A 15,908-nucleotide genomic window follows, 5' to 3' on the forward strand; every position below is an offset into this window, starting at 1 on the left:
GGAAATTGCCCCTCCCTATATCGTTTCCGGGTCGTCCTTTCTCACCACCCAATACAACACCCGAAAGGCAAATGTCCACTTGCTCTCTCTAGGAAAATGGGAGGTCTTCATCTCTCGATGGTTCGCTGACTCAAAGACTATTGCTGTGTTGGGGAAACAAGCGCACCAGACTACGCCACCTGCTGGCCAGGTTGGGAAGAGAGGATGCTTAGGTTGAAGAAGCAGGAGGTCCAGGAAATTCAGGGTACAAGTTCTAGTAGTTCTGAGAGTACACCATCACCCAAACCTCCATAGCAAACATAAGAAACTCGAAGAATCCGTTAATATAAATGTACATCATAGGGCGGGTGTGGTGTGCACGCCTTTAATCCCAGCACTGGGGAAGCAGAGTCAGGCGGATCTCATGAGTTCAAGTGGCCAGAATGGTCTATAATAAAAAAAAAAAAAAAAAAAAACCCAAAAAACAAAAACAAACAACAACAACAACAACAACAACAAAAATGCACCATGGGCAGTCAGTTTTAAAAAGATTTATTTCAATACATTTAATATTTATTGAAATATTTAATTTCTTATTTTTATCTGTTTTTCCTGCTCATATATATGCACACCTGATTAAGATGTAGGTCAAATGAAGCCATCACCTCTTCTGGAACTGGAGCTATGGTAATGAGTGCTAGGAATTGAACCTAGGTCTTCTGGAAGAGCAGCCAGTACTCTTAACTGCTGAGCCATCTCTCCAACCCTCGGCTTTGCTTTTAGATTGCTTGACTAGCCGGGCTGGACCCCTGAGTCCCCATCCCCAGCAGTGTACAAACCAGACAATGTGATACAGTACTTTATTCCCAGCATTTGGGAGGTGGTGGCAGGAAGATCAGGAATTCAAGTTCATTTTTTTTAGTACATACTGAGTTCAAAGCCAGACTGGGACGTCTCACATAAATGATTCTGCACTCATAAGCTTGGCATGGAGGTACGCAACTATAATTCCAATGCTTTGGAACCTGAAACAGAAGTTTAAGGTCAGCCTCGATTGCAGACTAAAACTTGGTCTCAAAACAAGTGATAATAATTAACTACCTTATTAACAAACATATTTAAAATGAGCTTCCTATAATGTAATATAATTAATACATATAAATATCAACATTAAAATATAATATAAATGGGGGTTGGGGATTTAGCTCAGTGGTAGAGCGCTTGCCTAGGAAGCGCAAGGCCCTGGGTTCGGTCCCCAGCTCCGGAAAAAAAAAAAAAAAATATATATATATATATATATATATATATAATATAAATGAGCCTCACATTTGGGGTTCAAGAGGTACCCTGAGGCAGATTGTGGTTTGGGGGTAAACAATTTATTCTAAGCATTATTAATGCTGGAGAGATTGTGCTGGAAGTTGCGAAGAGATTATAGGCTGGGGAGACTAACAGGAGTGAGGGGTGATATCGCATCTTACAGGTTTTAGAGAGGTAGGTAACCCCATTCCATGTCATTAATGAAGAATCACTAGTACACGCTAGAGGGATGGCTTGGTGGTAAACAGCACGTACTCTTATTCCAGAACTGGAGTTCATTTCCCAGTACCCAAGTCTGTAGGTTCACAACCACCTACGACTCTGGCTCCAACGGAAGGAAGAAAAGTTTGGCTCTTTAGCTAATGTGTGTCTATCATATGAGACGTGCTACCTGTTTGCCGGTGCTACCTGGATGTGCTGGTTGCTGGGTTTTGGTATACTGCCTTAGGGGAAGCGAGGATTGCAGAATCACAGGATAATGCATGTGATTTGTCTCAAGCAAATATTTTGTTTGTTTTTTGTTTTTGTTTTTTTTTTTTTTTTTACAGCAGCTGTGAGGATGGAGAAGGGAGTTCTGCAAATCAGCATGGCCCGACTAGTCCTGAGTCCAAGCCTAACATTTTCTTTTTCTAAAGATTTATTTATTTTATATATGAGTATACCATATCTGTCCTCAGACACACACCAGAAGAGGACACCCGATCCCATTACAGATGGTTGTGAGCCACCATGTGGTTGCTGGGAATTGAACTCAGGACCTCTGGAAGAGCAGTCAATGCTCTTAACCACTGAGCCATCTCTCCAACCCAACATTTTCAAATAGAATCTTTTAATTAGTCAACTGATTCATTGAACAAGGTATCACTCTGAAACTCTGGCTGGCCTGGAACTTGCTATGGTGACCAGACTGGCCTGGAACTCATAAAGATCCCTCTGCTTCTGCCTCCCCCCGTGCTGGAATTACAGGTGTGTCCTACCATGCCTGGTTCTCAAGCAAGCATTTTGTTTGACATAAAATGCTGTCCTCGTGGGGCTGGAGAAACGGCTCAGGGAAGTCTTTGGTCCTGAGTATGCTCAACCATATCTCTGACTTAATGGGAAAAAGAGCTAGTTTATTCTTAGTACTGTTTGAGTGATCATGGTCTAGGAATGCAGATTAAGGTTTCCCCAAATTTCATGTTCTCACACGGAAGCAGTTTCATGTAATGTTATAGTTTTACAGAACAATGAAAGCCCCACATTATGGCAAGCTAAAAATACATTGGTGGTACATCAAGGAGAGAGGGCTAAGCTGGAACAAGCTTTACTACAGGCTCTCGGATGCTATCTGATGACGTTCTTAGCTTTGGGGTTGGTGGAAGCTAGAAGTCTGTTAGTTAATAGATACTAAATCTACAGGTTTAGATTTTAAATAGATTTTAACGTCATAGAGTGTTTTGACACAGATGAGGGCAAGGAATGGCTGTTTAGGGGGCTGTTTGGGTAAATCAGACTCTGGACCAGCAACATTCCAAACTGTCCACATTACTGGGGCTCTAATCAGTCAGTCAAACTCTGCAGACACATCTTCCAAAGCCCGGCAGCCCATAAACAGCAGGCAGCTTTCATTGTGACCAACTTCTGCAAGCTGTCCTCTGACCTATGTTGTGGAGTACACATTACACACACACACACACACACACACACACACACAAATAAAAAACAGAAATGTTCTCCTGTATATTATTATTGTTTTGTTTTTCAAGACGATTTCTCTGTGTACCCTTGGTTGTCCTGGCATTTGGTTTATAGACCAGGTTGGCCTCTGAGATCTGCCTGTCTCTGCCTCCTGAGTGCTAGGATTAAAGGTGTGTACCACCACTGCCTGAGTTTTCTATACATTATTAAAATCGAAAAAAAAATATCATCCAAGACAGATGAAGGGGACTCAGCTTTCCCTGAGCTCTAGATAGGTGCTGAGCATTTTAAACATACTGTTAAAGTGCTCTTAGCATTAATGATGATGTTTTCTTTGCTTTGTTTTATAGTATTAAAAACTTCCAATGTTTATTTTCCTGTAAGTAATCAAAGACATTGGGAATAGGGCAATTTAACTCCCAAATTATCATCTATTGTACCCATCCCTCTCACTGTCTCTGATGCCCTGGGGAAAAGGACTGTCAATCAAGTTAGCCAGACTACCCTTAGACCAGCACCAGCAGTCAGGGACACACAACAGAAGCCTTGAGACAGCTGTGTAAAGATTGAAGCTGATTTCCCAAGCTTCTGAAGACATAGCTTCCCCTTTGTGTTTGACACAGTTGCTACCAGATATTTTTCGGTCACGGGCCTCTATGAAATGTAGATGAACCTGAAAACATTTCCACCTTGACAGGAAGGGAACCCTTTCTCTAGTGGAAGGACTACTGTGAATCAGTGCAAGGCCATGATTGGTCCAAAGCACATATGTCCATGACTATGATTGGTTAAAAAAGAAAGAAAAAAAGAAAGAAAGGAAGGAAGGAAGAAAAACAGGCTGTTATTGGCCCCAAATGAATGACTGTGGGCCAAATGCTCTTTCTTGACTTTTTTTTTTTTTTAAAGATTTATCTATTACATATTACAAGTACACCATATCTGTCTTCAGACACACCAGAAGAGGGCATCAGATCTCATTATAGATGGTTGTGAGCCACCATGTGGTTGCTGGGATTTGAACTCAGGACCTCTGGAAGAGCAGTCAGTGCTCTTAACTGCTGAGCCATCTCTCCAGTCCCTTTTTCTTGACTATTAAAGGAGGTTGCTTAGCCTCAGTTATTGATCCAAGTGGGAAACATACTTGTCTTAATCACTGTTCTATTGCAGTAAAGAGACACCATGACCAAGGCAACTCTCCCCCAACCCCTATATTGTGAGAGTTTGTGTAACCTTGGCTGTGATGGAATTCACTTTGTTGGCCAGGCTGGCCTTGAACTCAAGAAATCTGCCTGTCTCTGCCTCGCTAAGTGCGAGGATTAAAGGCATGGGCCACAAGCCTTCCCAGTAGCAGTCACTAGGTTGTGTAGAATCAAGTTGCCTTGCAACTGAAGAAGCAGCTGAACAGTTGGAGTAATCCACTGGGGAGACGGCTCGGGGGATAAAGTGCTTGCTTTGTAAGTGTTAGGAACCGACTTTAGATCCTCAGTTCACCGTTTCAATATTTTTATTTATTTGTTTTATATGAGTACACTGTTGCTGCCTTCAGACCCACCAGAAGAGGGCATCAGATCTCATTACAGATGGTTGTAAGCCACCATGTGGTTGCTGGGAATTGAACTCAGGACCTCTGGAAGAGCAGTCAGTGCTCTCAACCACTGAGCCATCTCTCCAGCCCCCCTGCTCACCGTTTTAAAAACAAGGCAGGCTGGGCACGCTGCACACCTTGAATCTCAGCACTCAGGAAGTAGAGGCAGGTAGATCTCTTTGAGTTTGAACTCAGCCTAGATGAATAGCAAGTTCCCAGCCAGCTGGGCAACACGGTTAGACCGCAGTTCAACAAACAAGTGACCATGTCACTATAGATTATATGCAACGTGAAAAATGTTATATCCTTAATAAATTACAGCGTTTCCTCTTTTTGATCGCAATTTTCTCTGCGTCTAGTATTGACAAAGTATCCCCTTTGAGACCTGGAAACTAACAGCCCTACTTGGGAGGTAAAGGCAAGAGACCAAAAGTTCAAAGTCATTCTTAGATACACAATACAGAACTCATGGCCAGGCCGGTTTTCATGAGAACCGGTAGCAGCAACACAACACAACACAACACAACACAACACAACACAACACAACACAACACAACACAACACAACACAACACAACACAACACAACACAACACAACACAACACACTGAGAACCATGGGCTACCAAGTACTGGCAGACGCCCCGCCCATTAGCAACACAGAGTACACACTGAGCATGCGCCGCTCGCCGACGGAAGCCGAGATGGAAAGGGGCGGGCCGTGGCTGGCGGGCGCGGGGAAAATGGCGGCGGCGGCGGCGGCGGCTGCGGCGGCGGCGGCGGCGGCGGCGAACGGGAGCGGAGGCAGCAGCGGCATGGAGGTGGATGCAGCAGGTAACGGGGTGCAGGGAACGACTTCTGGAGTCGCCCTTGCGGAGTGTCTTGAGTACTTCTTAAGCCCGGGAGAAGCGACATCTCTCCCAGGATAACTTGAGGGCAGGGATGAACGGCCCGGCTCTACCGGTCCTCTGCTCCCATGTCTAGGGGAGAATGTGTGGGCCCGAACTCTCACCCGCTATGTTTTTCTTTCACTTTTAACAGTCCCCAGCGTGATGGCCTCCGGAGTGACTGGGAGTGTTTCCGTCGCTCTTCATCCCCTTGTCATCCTCAACATCTCAGACCATTGGATCCGCATGCGCTCCCAGGAGGGGCGGCCTATGCAGGGTGAGTGTTGTGTGTAAATCTCAAAATTTCCTCTTGGAGATCTCCTCTTGGAGATCTCCTCCAGTCCCTCCCCCCGCCCCCTTTTCCAAATTACTGTTTCCCCAGTCATTAATACACACTGACTTCAGAGTCTCGGGAAAGGTTTTCGATGCTTGAACCTCACCTATTTTCCTTGCACTTCTGCTTCTCTCTCCTTAGTGATTGGGGCTCTGATCGGGAAGCAGGAGGGGCGAAATATCGAAGTGATGAACTCCTTTGAGCTGCTGTCTCACACCGTGGAAAAGAAGATTATCATTGACAAAGAATATTATTACACCAAGGAGGAGCAGTGTGAGAAGGGAATAGAAGTGGGCGGGAAGGAGAAGTGGGGAGATTTTTGTTTTGTATTTAGAATAGAAAGGTATAGTTATGCTAAACTGACCCAAAATTTGAGGGAGGGAGGAAGGGAAAAGCCGGTAAGGAAACACACCAGGTCCATCAAACTCAGGAAGAGAGGTTTAAAGAAATATTTACTCTGGCCCCTTCTTCTCCAGTTAAACAGGTTTTCAAGGAGCTGGAGTTTTTGGGTTGGTATACCACAGGGGGGCCACCTGACCCCTCAGACATCCACGTCCATAAGCAGGTATAAAAGCTCACATGTGTGCATGTTGGGGAAGAGAACAGAAGGTTATGGGAAGAAGAGATACTGACTTTTTTTGGGCTTTGTCTTCTAGGTTTGCGAGATAATTGAGAGTCCTCTCTTTCTGAAGTTGAACCCTATGACCAAGCACACAGATGTGAGTATTGTTGACCCTATGACCCCTTTGTCTTGATCATCTGCCCCTATATGCCTCTGCTCTGATTTACTCTGTGACATCATGTGTATTAGAGAACGCTTGAGTTGAATCTCCACGCTGCTGTTTACTTACGCCCATCAGTTGTGTAACTTCATCTCTTCAGTGGTGTCGCCATATGTAATGTGGGTAAAACTTACTCCAGTAGAGAGAAAATTGTGAGCTAAGTGTGGCAACAACACTTGTAATCAATTTTAGCACTCAGGAGATTGAGGCAAGAGAATTGTGAGTTCAAAACCAGCCTGGCAAGTTCAAGTGCATTTGCTTCTAGTAAGAGCTGTTCTCTTGTCTCCGTCTGTTTTTACAGCTGCCTGTCAGCGTTTTTGAGTCTGTCATCGATATAATCAATGGAGAGGTAATAGTTACCCTGCAATCTTCAAATCCTGCTTTAGCCTGTCTCCTAAATGCTGTGCACATGTGCACAGGCATGGGGCAACCCTGGGTGTTTGTCGTAGCTTTCTACCTGGAGACAGAATCTCGTGTTTGCCAGGCTGGTTGACCTGTGAGCTTCTGGGATTTGTCTTCACTTCCCATTTTGCTGTAGAAGTTCTGGGATTATAGACACATGCTGCCACATCTTGATCCTTAGTCTCGTGCAGCAAGCGCTCTACCCACTGAGCCGTCTGCCCAGCCCTGTTTCCTTGCTGAGAACCCTTTACTCTGCAGGCCACAATGCTGTTTGCTGAACTCACTTACACTCTGGCCACTGAGGAAGCTGAACGTATCGGTGTAGACCATGTGGCCCGGATGACAGCTACAGGCAGTGGGGAGAACTCCACTGGTAAGGGGGTTGAATTCAGTTCTTTGGAGGTATGGGTTGGGTGTGGCCACTTGCTACCTTTCATTTGTCCTGTCCCCCTGCAGTGGCTGAACACCTCATAGCTCAGCACAGCGCCATCAAGATGCTGCACAGCCGTGTGAAGCTCATTTTAGAGTACGTCAAGGCCTCTGAAGCAGGTAGGAGAGGTACCTCACCTTTAACCATCTTTCCTCCCTCCTGGAGAAGTGACAACATCCACATCAGTGCAGCCTCATTGTGCCCTTAGGAGAGGTTCCCTTCAACCATGAGATCCTGCGGGAGGCCTATGCCCTATGCCACTGTCTTCCAGTTCTCAGCACTGACAAGTTCAAGACAGACTTTTATGATGTGAGTGTTAATACCCTTGATGGGGAGGTGGGGCTCACAACCACCTCAGGCAGGTGAAACTCAGTGTCATTGGCTAATATGAGGGACCCCTGGGGAACTGGTTCTTTCTGTTCCCTCCCAGCAATGCAATGACGTGGGGCTTATGGCCTACCTCGGCACCATCACCAAAACGTGCAACACAATGAACCAGTTTGTGAACAAGTTCAACGTCCTGTATGACCGACAAGGCATCGGCAGGCGGATGCGGGGACTGTTTTTCTGATGAGGGCTCTTGGAAGGGATGCTGTATGGGGCTCAGACAACTGTGCCACGGGACTGAGCACTTTCCCCTTAGAGAAACTCACTAATAAAGAACAGCCCCTTAGCAGCCCTTCCAGTGGCTTTGTCCTCTCAGGCACAATGGTTTCTCACCTGGACTCTTCAGACAGGACCCACTTATCTTTTAATGACTCAGGACCCTTGTAGACAGAATGTGATAGGACTGCCTGCTGACTTTCCAGTTCTTCCTTGTTCTGTCCTCAACTTCTCCAGAAAATGACTCCAGACAAATGACTGTTTCCCCAAGCTAATTTCACTGAAAGTGAAGGGAGTATAGGAAGGGGAGGGATGCCAAGCCCATCTTAATAATTCTGGGTAACCCAAATCCTTGTTTTCCTATATCCCGGAGGCACCTCGGGGGTGATGTGTCATGTGGGGGTCTAACAAACCAAAAATCCATTCCAAGGCCTTATACCTCCAGCTTGACTAGCACTTAGGCTCAGAAAGCATTAACAAGCCAGACCCAAGCAGGAGGCAGTCAAAACACTTTATTGGCAGAATAAAAAAGTGCAGCATGGGAAATTGTCCTCTCAGGGGGCATCACGCAAACTTTCTGGGGTAGGCAGTAGGGCTCAAAAACTGGCTGTCAGACAAAGGTGATCCGTGTCCGAGAAGTATTGACCTGCCAGACATTTAGCTCCTCATATTCATCCAGAGCTGCCTGGAACTGGGCTGGTGTGAAGCCACGTGATATGCAGCGCTGTTCAGCCTCAGAAAAGCGGACACTCCGTCCCCCTGATACCAACTCACGGACGGTAGCAAATATCACATCTGCTGGCCTCTGGGTCCTGAAAGACAAGGATGGAAAAGGTTAAGTGCAAGGCCCAGTAGCCATCAGCACCAAAATCCTGAAGTCAAACTTGTCCATGTGCAGAAGCCACAAAAGTGACCAGCTCAATTATGTCAGGTAGCCCAATTTCATTAAGACACTCACCTAGCCGTTTGTCCCTTTTCACCCAGAAGGGAGTCCTTTGACATCTCCATCAACCTTATGGCTTCATTCACATCTTCCTTCTCCACAATATCTACCATCCGAAGGCGAGCCTAAGGGGAAGGCGTGGGGAAATAGGGATAGGAGGGGAGGAGGGGTGAAACCAAGGATCTCTGCTCTGGCTTCAAACCCGGGCAAGCCACATTCGCCTACTCATAGAACAAAAGTGGGTTCTTCCCTGCCCCCCACATCTGCAGTGTTGGGCCGGCACTGTCAGACCGAGACAAGTGCAATGCCCAGGGCAGCGTCCAGCAATTGCCCGTGTCTCCGCCTCTCAACACTGGCCAGTCCCGGTGGGTGTCCTGCCGTCCTGTGAGGGAGACCAGACCCTTCTGAACTCCACTAGGCTCCCCATCGTGACAAGTGGAGCCTGGGGTGCTCAGCTAGGGCCACTGTCAGAGGCTGTGTCCTGGGGGCTCGGGAAGTGCTAGCTCAGCAGTAGGTCAGGCAATGCACTACCTGCACGAACAGCACTTTGGAGCCCCCATGACTAAAGGTCCAAGAGGGGAGGACAGAAGGAAGACTTCTAAGATATCTAGGGCATCAGGAACTCAAGTCCTTCCAACCCCCTCGTGGATTCAAGCAGCCTTTCCCTCCGTGGGTGTTGCATGTGCCCTGCTGGAGCAGCAAGTACCCACAGTGCGGTAGCACAGAGAGGACCACTATCTGCACTGTCAGCACTTTAGTCCCAGCAGGGCTGGTGGGAGGGAAGAAGGCAGCTTGAAGGACATTAGGTGAGGTGGCAGGCAAGGGTCAGCCTTCTAGCAGACAGGGACCCAGCACTCACCAGAGCAGTAGAAAGTCGGAGAATGGCCAGCAGGGTCCGGGCAGAAGTGTAGGTGGCATCCTTACTGGCCCGGGCCTCTCGCCTCATCTCCACATACGCTGCAGTGATGTAGTCAGCCAGAGAGTCAGGCACTGTGGGCTGCCTCTCGCGGCACATGGCAATGTACCGTCTGTGGGAAACAAGGCTCATGGGAAAGCGGAAGACATGCATGCTTTATAGGAGATTTCCTACTTAATATTCTATGCTGGAAGTGGACAACTATTTGCTTAGGCATAACTGAGGGACTTCTCTAGGCTTCCCAAAGCAAGACAAATGCACCTGCATTGGGCAGATTTAACTCCTCTGAACTTGTCACATAAGGGGACAGACTTCAGAGGCCCAGAGAAAATCAATTTAGAAACCTGCAGATTTGTGAGGTGCTGAGTCATCTGTGCTATGGAAACAGACACGGCCAAAAAGCTATACCTGCCTAAGACAAGAAGAAGACAGTAAGGGAGACCCTTTTATATATGGGGGAGGCCAGTAGTTTTTGGAGACACCCCTAAAAGATCTCTAAAAGATCCCCTTGCCTCAGGATGCACAGCAGCTAAGTTTACTTACAGCCTGCTGCTGTCACCCCAAACCAGAAAAGTTTCTGATGATCCCTTGCTTTGTGGCTAAAGACCCAGGCTCAGTATTCTCAGGCTCAGCTACTTTGAGGGAGGAGGAAGTAAATACATTGTCCTCTGCAGACTGAAAGCTTTTCAGACACACTTGGCATAAGACAATGCCACACACAAGTATTCCCCTGAGACATCCCCATCCCTCTCACCTCATAAGTTTCATGTCCAAAGGTTCAAATTGAGCAGGGGGCTGCCGGCTGTGCTGGTGGACATAGGTTATGTGCTGGGCCAACCTGGAGAGAAGACAAGGCTTTAGAGCTGTAACACCCTGAGATTTTGACTCAGTATCCCTTTTTAGCCCCATCTTTTCTCCAAAGAATGACCAACAGGTCTCCCAGAAAACCCCTCACCATCTTTGCTCCAACCTTCTGTCTCCCCATGAACTGCAGACAAGGAAAGTGTTTACTGTGTCTGAACACAGACAAGTTGAGTTGCTCTGACTTTACCTCCCTTCCCCAAAGTCACTAAAATGGACTGTCTCTATACTTCATTCACCGGAGGTCGTTGTCTCTGTCGGGCCGGTCCTGAATCAGCCAGAGGAGGTCGAATCGGGAGAGCAGAGCAGCAGGAAGCTGTATGTTCTGCTCCAAACTGCGGCGGGGGTTATACCGTCCATAGGCAGGGTTGGCAGCAGCCAGGATAGAGCATCGGGCATTGAGTGTGGTGAGAATTCCTGCCTTGGCAATGGAGATGGTCTGCTGCTCCATAACCTCATGGATGGCTGTGCGGTCAGCTTCTGCCATCTTGTCAAACTCATCAATGCAGCACACGCCCTGGTCAGCCAGCACCAGGGCACCACCCTCTAAGGTCAATTCCCCACTCACAGAGTCTCTCAACACAGCTGCTGTGAGCCCTACACCAGAGGAGCCCCGGCCCGTTGTGTACTGACCTGCAAAGAGAAGCAGCAAACTGCTCCAGAAAGGAACTGCTTTCCCCAGGCCTTCCAAAGGCCTCATAGTACTTAATCAAACACCAAGCCCCATCCCTGCCATACTCACTTCGGGGCGCCAGACGGTCAATGTAAGACAGGAGCTGAGACTTGGCCACACCAGGATCTCCCATAAGGCAGATGTGGATGTTTCCTGGCAAATGTAAAGGAAGCCTGAGTGATCCCTCGACTCAAGTTGTCAACCCAGAGGGAAGAAGAGCCTTTGAGACCTGGACCCCTTCCCAAAGTCCCTACTGCATCAAAGACAAGCACTCAGCCAAGTCACTAACCCTAAGTTGTTATTCACAGACTCACGGGATACTTACATTTCCACCCTCCCAAATAACCCTGCCTTCCAACGCCTCCTGTCCTCCTACCTCTTATCTTCATGCCTTGAGGAGACTGGTCCACACCACCCACCAGGAGCAGTAAGAGCGCCTTCTTCACATCTTCATGACCATAGATCTCCGGAGCAATAGAAGCAGCCAGCTTTTCATAGAAATCTTCCTCTGCAAAAAATTAAGTCATAGCATTTTCTTCAGGACAAGAGCTGGGTAAAGCTCGGCTACGACCTGAGCCCGGGGCCTCACCGGCAATCTGCTTCAGCTCCTCGGCACTCAGCTCTCCGGCCCCAGACACATCATCCTCGCTCTTCGTCATCTTCACAACCCGATGGGCTTCCAGGTAAGTTTCCGAGAGTAAGCCCTGGGCAGAAGAACGCCAGTGTACAGATGTGTTCCCTTTAAGTTCCCCATCACCAGAGTCCCCGAGAACTTCTAAGTTCCAGCTTAGTGGCTTTCATTTTCTCAGGGTGTTAAGAGTGGGTAGATGAGGTGGAAAGGCAGTTATTCCCTCATTTCCCAACACCCTCACCTGTGCCATCTGTTGGAACCCTGTGCGCAAGACTGGCAAGAAGATGCCAGTGACGCTGACATGGTCACCAGGCTGGGCAATCCTTGTGTTCTCTCCTTCTAGAACCACTGTGATGCTCCGAGGGATGTTTCCCACCGGAACTTGGTCACTCTAGGAGATTGGGGGGAGGGCATGACACAGAACACATGAGACAAGGAGAAAAGTAAGGCAGATAGAGACCTAGCCCAACTGTATCACCCCAGAAGATGCCCATTTTACGGTTAAGATTCAGGTTAAGATTAGAAGACCTCATCAGGAAGGAAGCTGAATTCTTCTCCTCCCAACGCAACCAGAAAATATTTCAATTAAATCACTTCCTGACTTTCTGATTTAGAGCAAATAAAAAAAAATTCTAGGCAAACCTCTTTCCCAATCTTTCTTCCTGCCATTTCACAACCAGGTGCAGGACTTATATCCCCCAAACTTACATGTTCTTGAATCTTCATTTCCTGGAATTTAATAAATTTGGAGCCACGAGTCTGTAGGTACAGCCGCCCCCCTGAGCGGTTGGTTTGGCACTCCTGGCTGGGGCACATGATCAGAGGCATGAAGGTGGGAGACTGGATCTAGAAAAAAAAAGGAAGGAAACAGGAAATCAAGCCTTACAATCACCACAGCAATCATTTCTGCTGTGTCAAAACATTTTCAAAGTATAAGAGCCTCTTGAAATATTCCAAGTCAAAACAACCAGAGATCAAATCGCTAACAAGAATTAAATGGATACCAAAATGTTTGTAATAGCCTGGGAGAAAATGATAGATTACAATCAGTGGGACAATTTCAAGGACAGAGAACAGAGGCCTATTTTTCTTTTCCCTATTGTATACATACCGGCTGGTAGGTCTCTGCCCCACATTGATCGCAAGTGTATGTGGCCACCACCATCCTGGGCTTGACTTCAGACACACGAGTGACAATCCCACGCACAGTTAACAATTTCCCTACAGAATCAGCCCGTACTTCCCGGATCACTCGAGGCTTGCTGCTACTTGGGCCTTGGAAATACAACTCACTAAGAGAAAGAAACATTTGTCAACAAGGCCCTGGAGAGCAAGTCCCTGCCCCTTCCCACAGAGGTACTTACAATCTACGCATGAGCTCAGAAGGATACTGGTTTTGAGGGTTCCGGACTGCCCCAGGGTCTCTGCTCCGCTGCTCCATCATCAATCGGTGTTCAATGTAAACATCCAGGACATCCTTATTCACCACCTCCTTCTCCTTGTACTCAGGCAGAAGCTCCTGTACTACGTCAGCAAACAGCCTCGAGTAGCGCTTGGCATTCTCGCAAATTGAGTCGACCAACTCAGGGTCATCTTCAGCTACATCATCTAGGTCCACGTACAATGCCACTTGTTCCCGATGAGCCAGATGAACCTGAGGTAAGGAAGAGACAGTAACACTTTAGAGTCAAGTTCACCTCACCCACAAAAGCGCTTCTAAGTCACTGGCCTACCTCCCATGGGGAAAAACAGAATAGTGTCCAGCAGAGTGACAGGTGTTCCCAATCCCAGCACTTAGGATTTAGAAGACAACAGAATGAGGAGCTCAAAGCCAACCTTAGCTATGTAACTACATAGGGTGTTCTTGATGCTGGTCTGTGCTACACACAGACTATCCCTAAAAACCAAGAGCTAGGCATGGATGAGAATGCTCAGCAGGTTAGACACTTGCCATCTAGCCAGATGACCTGAGCTTGCTCTTCAAAACACATGTGGTGGGAGACTCCCACAAATTGTCCTGTTGACCTCCACACATGCTATGGCATGCCCATGTGAGCACAAGCATACAGGAATAAATACAAGTAAAACAGCTAAGAAAATCCAAAAGTAAACATAGAAGAACTCAAAACTTTGTATAAAAACAATCAAAACCAAGTCATTCACTGATAGCCATTCTTGCTATCACAAGGTAGGGCACCTTATACAAGTTCTTACACACCACTCCACTCCCCATAACCCACCCTGAGACTTACCAACTGGGTCCCATACTTGAACTGCTTCTTTCCAAGCTCATCATCATAATAAAACTCTTGCAGGAACTTCTTCACTTTTTCTACAAATATGAAATAAAATATCTTTGTGGACAGTGAGGTGTAAAGCCCACGCCAAGTCTGACAACTGGAGTTCAATCTCTGGGACCCACCCACAGGTTGGAAGAGTTCTGCGGGTGTCTAGCACCCAACTGTAAGCTGTGATGTGCCCGTGCAAACGCGCACGTGCTCTCACAAACAATAACGTAGCAAAAAAACTTAAAAACAATCACTCTCCCTTTTGGATTCTTTATTTCAAACTCTTAACGGAAAACTAAGAAACCCGCTTGGCGGGACTTATGAACTAGTTAGTTAAATGAACATTCAAAACAAATCTACCAAGTTCTCAAAGTAGCAGTGCTCCCTTTCACAAGTCTGTTTTTACCTAGGGAAGAATATAGGTCCCTGGGCAGTTACAATAATCTTACCTAACCACCCTCAAGAAATTCCAGTGTCTGCCTTAGTTAGGAACCTCAGTTTCTTCAATTCTCTCAGCTTGCTCACAGTCGACCTAAGACCCTCGGTTCTCCCTCTACCAGTACAGTACAGCTCTTTCTTTTCCGGCTCCCGCCAGAACGTCTGCCACTAGGCCTCCTTCGGCACCCCATGCCCGGCTCCCGCCACTGCTTCCGCTCTTAGTAAACAAAGAAGCACATGGGCCTGGATTCCAGCCGCCTCACAACCCAGGATTCCTCCGCCTGAAACCGGTGGCCGTGCGGGGATTGGCCAGAACTCCAAAGGGCCACTCGGATTCACCATACTGCCAACGCTCACCGCCCGGCGCTCAGCCTCCCAATCCCAGGCACGCCCCTACCTAGAGCAGTTATCTCCGATGCCACCGCGCGGAAGGACACTGTTTACACACGACAGCCCTCCGATCAGGTAGCGCCATTTCCGCCCGCCTCTACTTCCGCTTGGAGGGCGGCCGAAAACTACCAATCGCGGAGCGGAGCGGTCCAGCAAGCCCCGCCTCTGGGCTCCGGCGCGCCTCGAGTGCACGCGGGAATTTGCTAGTGCCCCAAGGCGCAGAGGCTGGTCTAGTAACCCAGTCCCTCAAACCCCGTACTGAAGGCTCCACGTCATCTGGTCTTCCCCGAGCACGCCCCTCCTCTTTGTGGCCTTCACTGGGTTCTCTCCCTAACACAACCACATCATCTTTTCCAAGCAGAATTGCTTCCTCCATTCTTAATGCCCATTGCTTATCCCAGGTGCAGTTAGCTTGTCCCCAGAGTCACAGATCTCGGCTCCCCCCAAGACCCAAGCTCCCCTCAACAGGTGTAGGTAGAGAAGTTTCCCTCCGAGGACGCCGTTCCCAGCCCTATAGAGCATCACCTTTCTCAATCGCATAGTCCTTAAGCGCCATCGCTGCCGGGGACCGTGCGGCAAGACTTAAATGGTTCTGAAGTCTCACTCCGGGGAAGCAGAAAACGAACGCGCAGCGGTACGTAGCTCTCCAACCGAAATTGGCGCGAAACGTCGTCACCCATGTGACCCATACGGCTAAATACGGGCCAATCAGAGAGGGGGTTCCCAACCGCTGCCGGCCCCTAACTTTAACCAATCACTGGATGAATCTAGA

The 15,908-nt window shown here is 47.9% G+C and overlaps 2 protein-coding genes and 3 non-coding genes across 8 annotated transcripts; 1 reads left to right on the forward strand and 4 right to left on the reverse strand.

The window, feature by feature from the left end:
- The first annotated feature begins 5,260 nt into the window (after positions 1 to 5,260).
- Positions 5,261 to 8,100, forward strand: Cops6 (COP9 signalosome subunit 6). The gene is made up of 10 exons (NM_001107129.1): positions 5,261 to 5,392; positions 5,600 to 5,722; positions 5,921 to 6,052; positions 6,256 to 6,344; positions 6,436 to 6,498; positions 6,863 to 6,910; positions 7,222 to 7,336; positions 7,420 to 7,512; positions 7,602 to 7,702; positions 7,824 to 8,100. Exons 1-10 carry the CDS (start codon positions 5,263 to 5,265, stop codon positions 7,962 to 7,964), a joined length of 1,035 nt encoding a protein of 344 aa, NP_001100599.1. The 5' UTR covers positions 5,261 to 5,262; the 3' UTR covers positions 7,965 to 8,100.
- Positions 8,101 to 8,493: 393 nt separating this feature from the next.
- On the reverse strand, positions 8,494 to 15,893 carry Mcm7 (minichromosome maintenance complex component 7). 4 transcript variants are annotated; one of them, NM_001004203.3, is made up of 14 exons: positions 15,662 to 15,751; positions 14,273 to 14,352; positions 13,385 to 13,674; positions 13,132 to 13,312; positions 12,729 to 12,866; positions 12,262 to 12,411; positions 11,979 to 12,093; positions 11,766 to 11,897; positions 11,459 to 11,542; positions 10,956 to 11,349; positions 10,610 to 10,693; positions 9,799 to 9,967; positions 8,955 to 9,064; positions 8,494 to 8,808 (listed from the first exon to the last, which is right to left on the reverse strand). In NM_001004203.3, exons 1-14 carry the CDS (start codon positions 15,690 to 15,692, stop codon positions 8,607 to 8,609), a joined length of 2,160 nt encoding a protein of 719 aa, NP_001004203.3. In that variant the 5' UTR covers positions 15,693 to 15,751; the 3' UTR covers positions 8,494 to 8,606. The 4 variants fall into 4 exon arrangements, with proteins under 4 accessions (NP_001004203.3, XP_006249068.1, XP_006249067.1 ...); XM_006249006.5 differs by lacking the exon at positions 15,662 to 15,751 and adding an exon at positions 15,144 to 15,214; XM_006249005.5 differs by lacking the exon at positions 15,662 to 15,751 and adding an exon at positions 14,758 to 14,981.
- On the reverse strand, positions 9,214 to 9,297 carry Mir25 (microRNA 25). Its single transcript, NR_031829.1, has one exon. It is a non-coding gene; the product is annotated as a microRNA 25 (primary transcript).
- Mir93 (microRNA 93) lies at positions 9,417 to 9,503 on the reverse strand. The gene has a single exon (NR_031853.1). It is a non-coding gene; the product is annotated as a microRNA 93 (primary transcript).
- Mir106b (microRNA 106b) lies at positions 9,626 to 9,707 on the reverse strand. Its single transcript, NR_031862.1, has one exon. It is a non-coding gene; the product is annotated as a microRNA 106b (primary transcript).
- Positions 15,894 to 15,908: the final 15 nt, after the last annotated feature.

This window comes from Rattus norvegicus, chromosome 12, assembly GCF_036323735.1.
Source record: "Rattus norvegicus strain BN/NHsdMcwi chromosome 12, GRCr8, whole genome shotgun sequence".
NCBI lineage: Eukaryota > Metazoa > Chordata > Mammalia > Rodentia > Muridae > Rattus > Rattus norvegicus.